Source organism: Astatotilapia calliptera, chromosome 16, assembly GCF_900246225.1.
Source record: "Astatotilapia calliptera chromosome 16, fAstCal1.2, whole genome shotgun sequence".
Lineage (NCBI taxonomy): Eukaryota > Metazoa > Chordata > Actinopteri > Cichliformes > Cichlidae > Astatotilapia > Astatotilapia calliptera.
Genome location: NC_039317.1, coordinates 26,242,167 through 26,251,263, shown reverse-complemented (window position 1 = coordinate 26,251,263; position 9,097 = coordinate 26,242,167). Strand labels below are relative to the sequence as shown.

Here is a 9,097-nt window from a genome sequence, read left to right as displayed (position 1 = left end):
ACCAAGTTTAGGTGGAGTTTATTTTCGTTGTGCTGACTTTTTACAGTCAGTTACATTAAGCTGCGTACTAGCTAGCATGCTGGGTGGGTGCTATGATGTTACTGATGTTAAACTTTATTTTGTTCATAAGGTTAGTTATTAGAGTTGCCAACCATCCCGAATTGTTCCATATTCAGAGAGCGTTTCGTAATATTTTCGTTTGGTATTGAGGTGAAAAGGAACACAGTTTGCCCCGTACTTCAGCTAGCATGAAAAACACACAAAGCTGGAGTTATTCTGTGTCTTTACGCTGCACAGCTGCCTCTTCTTCTCTCATTCTCTCCCCCTCCCTCTCCCGTTTCTACTTCAATCATGAAACTGATCAATGATCAGCTGATCGGCTTTTCTCTCTTGTTTGTTTATCGCCCACTTCGTGCCAGAAAGAAGAAACCAGTGGATGTCGCGCTAAACAACAGCAGCACGTTTAAGCTTGATCAGCTGTTGTTAGAATTTATCTAATATTAATTTCTAGTATCAGCTGATGTTTGCAGGAGCCACAGCTGTAAAAGCTGCTGGTCATGATATCGGTTTTGGATATGTGGTGAGAGGGAAACATGAAGATGAAACCAGGAGATGTCCTTACTGAATCATCAGAGCTGAACAGGTGATGGAGAAACAGGTTTACCTTTTAGGTGACATGAATGAGTTGAAGGGAAGTTATGAACTGTTTCTGAGAGACAAATAACACCAGGATCCTTTTTTAGGTAGCTGACAGCTGGTAACTGTGCAGGTGTGGATCTAGCAAAGTGTTGCCAGGGGTCCAGGTAGGGCATTAACAGGGAAAGGGGGGCACAAAGAAATACTTTTCTTTCTTATTCTCATTTAAAATGTCTAGCTTTTAAAAAATAATTATCTGAATCTTACAACAAACGATTGATAGATCAAAACAGTGTACATCAATGTCACAACAGCGTTTGTTTTCATTCAAAGGCTTTATGATTTTTCCAATAATGGCGGGCCGGTCAGTCAAAACGCCCGGGCCGATTTTTTGTCCCAGTCCAGCCCTGTATGCAGCTCATCTGCAGTCTGGTGTTGCCTACATCTTCCTATTCAGAAGGCAGAATTTCCGAGTTCATAGTACAATCGAAAGCACCACGACTGCAGTTTTCGTGTTGGATGTAAAAAGCGCACATGACGCTGTGACGTAGGCTAGAATCATGGCGGCGGTCAACGACGGTCCAGGCGTGGGAGTTCTCTCGTGGAAATATACACATTATTTTTTTCCTTTCTATTGGTAGGTGGCACAGTGCACTTGTGGCAAGTAAGCAAGCTAGAAGACTGGCACTCTTGCTGGGTATCCAGTTACGGAAGCAACACATTAACAAGAGAATTCTGAGTAAAAGCAAAGTTACTTTCCCTAGTAACTAGTTACTTTGAAAGTAACAAGTAACTTGAAATAACTGAGTTACTTTTGATAGCAGTAACTAGTAATGTAACTACGTTACTATTTTAAAGTAACTTACCCAACACTGGTAATAGCACTTTGGCTGAGATTTCACACATAAATGTATATATTGTACTATTCTTAGTTAGCGTATTGTCTGTCTTGTCTTAATGTTGGTTTAAAATGGAGCACTGTAACAAAAAATAATTTCCCCCAGGGATCAATAAAGTATTCTGATTCTGATTCTGAAAACACTCGTACAGTACATCCAGCTGAAAGTTCAGTGCAGTGTTTCAACCATTAGCTTTGTCACTGAATATGTAAAAATTAAAGAATGCAAATGAATATAAACGCTATTCACATTTTCTTTTTGCAGTTCCTTTCCTGCAACACTTGCGGATACAAAATCGGCAGCATTTCACTGTCATCCACACAACTGTTATGAGAATGACGGCGAAAAACGACAGCACATCCAAGCTGTGGTACTGGAACCAGTTCAAATCATGAGCGCCCACTCTGAGATGCGAAGCTCCTTTGTGTCTCATGACAAACTCGGTCCAAAACGCAGCTAGGTCCACAGGCTCAGTGGGACGGTCTAGGTGTATCGCTGAAAGCTCCATCATCTTTGCTTTGTACCTGAGGACAGGTAATATTTTGTTAAAGGTTTAATGTTTTCCAGTTACTGATTCACCAAGCACGTCCATGTAGGTTTAAAGTTATTAACTTGCGTTCCTTAACAGGAAAAGTAGTTTTAGTGGTCGAAGGTTATGCTTGATTAATTTCCAGTGTGCCAACTCGATAAAAAATATAAATTTAGTCATTTTAGTCTTGTTTTTATGATGTGGGTCCAATAAATATGTTAATCACAGTATTTCAACACCATTTTTTTTTGCATTCTTCAGTGCATTTCAATTCAATAACCAGTTTCCTCACCTTTTGTCATAGATAAGTTTCTTTAGCGCACCCAGTAGCTGTTCAGTTGTCACGTCGTATATACTGAGTTTCAAAGCAGCGCCACGGCCCAACAAGCGATTCACGTTGTCTCCCTGGTCTCCAAAAAGTGGAAACATCAACATGGGCACACCATTACAGATACCTTCATAGATACCATGGGAGCCTCCATGAGTGATGAAGACTTTAGCCTTGGCATGGGCTAGGGAGCACAGACACAAACTCGGTTACAGGTCAAATCAACCATGAATCACATGTAGATAATTTCATCTCAGTGTCATATGTTTTTAGCTTGTAAGGTGTGATATTACAGCAGCACACCATAATTTTCTCACTTAACTATGCATACCTAGGAGATCATTTTGAGGTAACCACTTCATAACTCTGACATTCTTGGGTATATCATCAGGTAGTGCACCAGTGTATCTCCACACAACCTGAAACACAAATAAAACCATCTCTGTTCATTGTGCAGAGTACATAAGTAATAAATGGAGGGTTTTGTATGTTTAGAGCAAGGCAAGGCAGAGGACAAAGTCCTGCACTTTAATCCGATTAGACATTTGACCTCATTGCACAGTGTGAAAATCTCTGGGTATTGTGTAAATGTTTGTGTGGCTCGTGTGGCTGAATCTTGTGTATTAACCAGCTTTATCCTAAACAGAAGTATAAAAAAGTGAATCGATTCCATTGATGTACAGTGAGCTACTCAGGTTATCATTACCCTTTGAGGTATTTTTCGAAAAGCGTCTAAGAAGTGCTTTGCTTTCTCTTCAGGCATGGTGGACACCACTGAACCCATGCTAAACACAATGAAGCCGTCATCTCCTGAACCATTCACAAAGTCTTCCAAGTCCTGCAGAGAGGGGAGGAAAAAAACAGACAAAAAATCTAAAACAAAGACATTTTTCCAACAGCTTTTATGCATTATTTTAAAATATACTAAAAAGAATTCATTTGATTACCAGTTTGTGTATTGTAGCCTCCTTGTTTGTGTATAAACAAACCGTTTGGTTCTGTACAGCTTTTGATCTCTGTTGACATAACACTGCCTCTCACTTCTCTTCCTAGACTATTCTGGCCACTGTTCGGGAATCTGCATTTATTTTCTTTGTTTTCCAGAAGAGCAGAAAAACCAGTTGTGCCTTAGTATCATAACTCATTTCTTGGTAAAACTGTCAAAAATAATTTGCATCTCTATTTCTGAAACTAACAGATCTCTTGTAGTCCCAGAACCCTTTAGCAAGCATTAATGTGAATGATCACTTCACTAAGCAGTTCATGTTAGTTGTTGTTAGAAAAGTTTCTGACCTCCTCTTCCATATAAAACTAATGACTGCTGATTCTCTGCTTTTCAGTAAGCTCTGAGCATATGTGATTTGGCTTGATTACATCCAGACGTGACATGTGCTTGTTTACACTTGCGTTCATATATTCACATACTCACCGCTGGCAGGGGAGCCCTCTTTGCACAGTTGATCCCTCCAATTAACACCATGTTTGGCATGAGAGGTCTGGGCCATTCAAAGGTAAAGTCATATCTGAGAAGCCAGATAGCCCCGTGGCTGACAAGTTCTTGATAAGTTGAAATCTCTCCTATATACCTGCTGACTAGATCATCAAAGTGAGGATAGAGTATTGTGCAAATGTAGGACTGCACACCATACATTACAAAGTTTTTTACTCTCTCTGGGAAAGTCATCGAGTTTCTATTTCCAGAGAAAAACACTGGAACATAGGAAGGAGGAGAAGGACACTTGTTAGCCTTCATATCCAGCTCACATGGAAGCCCACGAAGGAAATAAACAGCTGGAATGGAAAACATATGAGCCAGGACAGACCCGCAAGGAAGGAAGGGGTCTGTAAGCACAAGATCAAAACCCTGCTCCCTCAGTCGATTCATCAAAGGCTTATTGTCCAGCAAACTCTCACAACCTTTCACCTGGAGTGAAGTAAAGTTGACCAGTCGCCTCAAATTCACTATCAAATCTTCAAATTCTGCAGGTTTGAGGAAGACTTCATTCTGGAAGATGTTGAAAGATCCATCCAGTTCAGCTTTGGTGTAAGGCACTTTGTAAATCTCTGTCCTGAAGCTCTCTGAGCCTTGGATCAACAGGCTGCTTTCTGGCACCAGCACTACGACTTCATGGCCCCTGCGGATGAGTTCCTTCACCAATATCTTCATGCTGAGCCAGTGGCTTCCATCCACAGGCACAACCAGCACCTTCCCCCCTTGAACCGGCCCCATGCTGAAGCAGCATAGCATGGCCAGCAGCCCCAGAGTAGGAAACCACACCCCGTTGCTCATTGCCTCCTCTCTGTACTGCAAGCTGGTTTGGTGTGAGACGTAGTGGAGGCTTTATGTATTTGGGCAAGTGGAGGGGGTGTGTGTGTGCTTAAATTCTGCAGGAAGTTCAGGCTGCATTTGGGCTTGGCCTATTACACAACAGGAAGACAGGCGGAGAAGGGATTCCTATGGGAGGGAAGTGGGGGAAGTCTAGCATGCACAGTTCCATCTCCTGTTAATCATTCTTTTGTGTCCTGTGAAGTCCGCTTACACTCAACACATTTATCATGCTAACCTGTATGGCAGGTGATTTAACAGCAATTATAATCGTATCCACCGCCAAACTCTAGTAAGATCAGAAAGTCACACACTGCATGTAATGCCTGCCAGTTTGAGCGGAGTCATCTTTATTTACTTTGGATGTTCCTTCTCCCCTCCCCCTGAAAAAAAAAACCCCCGGCACATGTGGGCTAAAGGGAGTTCTTTTTTTCTCTCTCCTCCAGACACGCAAACCTTGAGCCATTGTAATGAGACTGATGGCGTGCGAAGCCAAGTGTAATAGGACACCAACACCCTTCTTCTTGGAGGGGTTTGATATTATCAAAGAAACAACATATGTAAGGAATTTTACCTTTGGTTACAACTTGCTTGAGGCTGATTTGAATAACCATAGTGCTAAATATTTGTTAGAGCGGTAAGATTTATAGAGAACAAGAGTACAATATCTGGAATAAAGTCACAGCAACAAATTCCCATGTCCTGGAATGTGCTGTGGCTCGCTGTGTCTGCAGTTTTCACAAGGAAATTATGAATCGATTCAGGGTTACACACATACTTTTATAACTTTCAGTGCAGTGATTTTGTTATTACATAAAAAAGAAGGGGTTAAAGGGAAAGGGAGGAGGTCTTAGTGGGTTGGAGGGGTTCCCTACTGGCCACATTGTTGACCATCTTTAAATAAATAATTTCTTCAGTAGAAACAAGTTCCAATCCAGAATGTAGGCACCCTGTTTGGAGAAGTCTTAAGTTGCAGTCATTTAGTCTGAAGGCTTTTTAAAAATGATTATTGTTTGTTCGATCCTAAATGACTGAAAACTGTTTCTGTGTGTTTTTGTTTTCTTGTTAGGGGTTTAAACACAAAATTTCCAGTGGGTACTGACACAACATGTGGCTGCACTATGTGACAAAATCATGTATTTGTGTTTGACTGATAAAAATACAAGACTATATGTGGTATTCATTTCATTGCACGCCTTAAATCCAAATCTGTTAAATCCAGTGAAATCCTTGCTCGTGATATAACTGCAGTTCGATTTGCAGCCTTTTTTGTATTGTATCTCATTTTAGTTGTTAGTTACAAGAGGTGCAGGCTCCCATGATTATCCAGCTATAATAAGACATCAAATAATTGTGGTTGTGTTCTTTGTGGTCCATAAAGCCTGGTTTACTTTATTCCTGAGTGAACAAGAAAAACTGAACAATACTTTGTTCCTGACTGTTTGCATGCATGCGTGTGTCTGTTTGCACCTGTGTTTGTTTGAATGATAAGTAACAAAAAGGATGTTGTAAAAAAAAACTACTTCAGTCTAGCCTCTACGTATTTGTTCAGCCGAGCAAGCGTTTTAGTCACTTTAAATTAATCCATGAAATTTCACTGTTGAACACTAATGGGTTAAATGTCAAACTCTAGCAGTCAGTAGGAGTTGCAAGTCATGGTGGCAAAGCATATACTGATTATCAATAAGGGCAAAGGTCCTTATTTGCTTTGTGTGTGCTTTATGTTCTTTAAATAACAGAAAACTATCTATATAATGAGAGCCTGCCCTTTATTCCAGTTTACCTATAACCTACAAGTGAGAGTGGTGGCACGTAAACCCACACATACTAGAACAGTTATGTGGAATTTTACCTTTGTGTAAACATCGCTTTGTCTTAAAAAATAAATTTCTGTAAGTAACTAACTAATCAGGATTGTAGATTCAGCAAAAACAACAATGGCACCCTATCCATCCATCCATCCATCCATCCATCCATCCATCGACAGTCAAAACACTTTAGACATTTTCTCTGCACAACAGCCAACTTAACAGTGGGAATGTTTGACTTACACTATAGTGAACAAGCCTTATTGTCCTAAAGTCTGAATAATGATGTCATTGACCTTTCACATGAACTGCATTTCAACTCTTTTGCAATAGGACATGCTGAAACAATTACAAGTTAGCAGCCACTGAAGTGAAGTGTAAAATTACTGTGCAAGAAAAAAGCAACAAAAAACAAAAATCAACTCTCATCATTGGCAGACAAATCTTCAGTTTTTCATAAAATGACATTTTTGTGGCATTATCTGTTATCTCTACTGAAACTTAGACAGCAGGCTTTTCATTCCATAGTCCTCTGTGGCTCTAAAGAAAAAATATGTTTTAGCCTTCAGACATGGTTAGAAAACAAAATGCAGAAACCTGACAGTTTCAAGATTACTGACACTTGAAGAGCAGATATTTATACTTGTAAAGGACTCTTGAGGTGTGACTACTCTCCTCACCTTCCTTGAACTTGAATGACTATTAATTACCAGCCCTATTGTAACTGGAACTAGAATATTTTTGTAAACTGTTGGGAAGTCTGCCACTGTGGTCTCACATATTTTCTCTTATCCAAAGACTTTTTGTTTTCTGAAAACAGGGTGAGGAATTGTCACCCTGATACAGAACACCGGCCCTTTGACACTGGGAATGGACTGACAGAGACATTTTCACAAAAGAACCAAAGTTGGAAAGATTCACTTTCTCACTAGTAGCAAAAAAAAAGGGGACATTGTCTGTGCCAGATGTATTTTCACTACTGGAAATACTTTTTATGTGAGTATAGAACCTGCATAGAGCATCCAGGATGCAAGACACATGACATCCATTTCCTTGCATGTGTGGATTTACTGAGCAGTAACCTGAGTACTTTTATATAATTGGAAATACAATGGCTATACTGAGGAGCCGGCAGAGTAAAGTCTGTTTAATGTGTGAAAGGGTTGTTGTTTTTGAAAATCTAAAAAGGCTAGATGCTATTGCGACAAGAAAGCCTCGGCACGCAACACACTCTCCGTGCTCACAGATAAACAATCATAAAACAATAAACAATTGTGACAGTGTAATAAAACATCATACAAACGGGACTATATTATAGTTCCTGACCTTGACCACATTATGCCATGTGGCATTTTAGCAGATAAGACACATGCATAACAATCAACAAACAAACAAACTGAAAAAACAAAAAGGCTGTGCTGATATCATGCTGACTGACAAAACTGTGAAGTTGATTCTGCTGTTCACCTAGATGGCATGGTGCCAAATCATTGAAACACCCTCCAAGTTGAAGTTTTCTGTTGGTTTGCTGCCTCTTTACCAAAGCACCATCCTCTGATTAGGACAAAGACACGTTGTGGAAGAGAGCCAGAGATTAATAATAACTAATGATTAAATGCAGAGTGGTGTACAAACACATAGTGAATGAAACAATGTGAGTGAAGAAGAAACACTCAGCCTAGACCCATTGCAGCATAACTAAGGGAGGATTTAGGGTCACCAGCCCTGACAATAAACTTAAAAAGGAGCGTTTAAGCCTGGTCTCAAACTTAGAGAGGGAGTCTGTCTCCTGAATCTAAACTGGGAGCAGGTTCCACAGAGGAGGAGCCTGGAAGCTGAAAGCTCTGGAAATGTTCATTTAACAGGTGAATGCTACTAATATAAACAGGTGTCTGTTCAAAATGATTCCCTTACTAACCTCAGAATTTAAAGTATAAGCTTGCCCTTTCGTGTGTTATCATTTTGTTGATAACTTTTTAACATTGACTCAAACATATTGACCTGCTTTACACCCTTGTTGATTAGACAGTGTGGTTGCAACATTGCCACTGAGTGAAAGACTTAATTAGTTACAAATTCTTATGAGGGAACTTTTAGAAGTTTTAGAGTCCCGATGGCTGAAATCCAGGTGTTATGAAAGGTAGCAGGAAAACTGATATGAGTTTAATGTTCAGGAGAGTGACATTTGATCCACCTCATGGCAGTTAAACCTGCACGTGCGCAGCCAGCACACCATTAAAAGTATTTGTGGTACATGTGAAGTAAAGATTGAGGGGGCACTGTTTACACTGTTTTCCTGAAAAAGAGAGGATTGCCTGTATTGAAACATTTCAAATCAAATGCTGGTGGCTCTAAAGTGCAAAGTTTGATATAGGAACAGTATTAAATCACTGTTCTTAATTGTTTTCCTTTGGTTTATCTCTTTCAGTTTCTCCCTTCAATGAGAGCCAGTAAAAGGATGTGTTGTCATATGAAGAGGTCACTTAACTCTATGATTTAATTATTTGTAATACACCTGACACCAGGTATTCAGTGTACAATTTAGAAGTACATGTTTCATTTTAATGTAAG

At 39.9% G+C, this 9,097-nt stretch overlaps 1 protein-coding gene across 1 annotated transcript; it reads right to left on the bottom strand.

Annotated features, from left to right (window-relative positions):
* Window positions 1-1,626: 1,626 nt before the first annotated feature.
* LOC113008366 (UDP-glucuronosyltransferase) lies at window positions 1,627-4,799 on the bottom strand. Its single transcript, XM_026145728.1, is given in 5 exon segments — window positions 1,627-2,059; window positions 2,357-2,576; window positions 2,724-2,811; window positions 3,099-3,230; window positions 3,822-4,799. Coding segments are annotated over 5 exon segments (1,701 nt in total). The 3' UTR covers window positions 1,627-1,776.
* Between the last annotated feature and the right edge of the window lie 4,298 nt (window positions 4,800-9,097).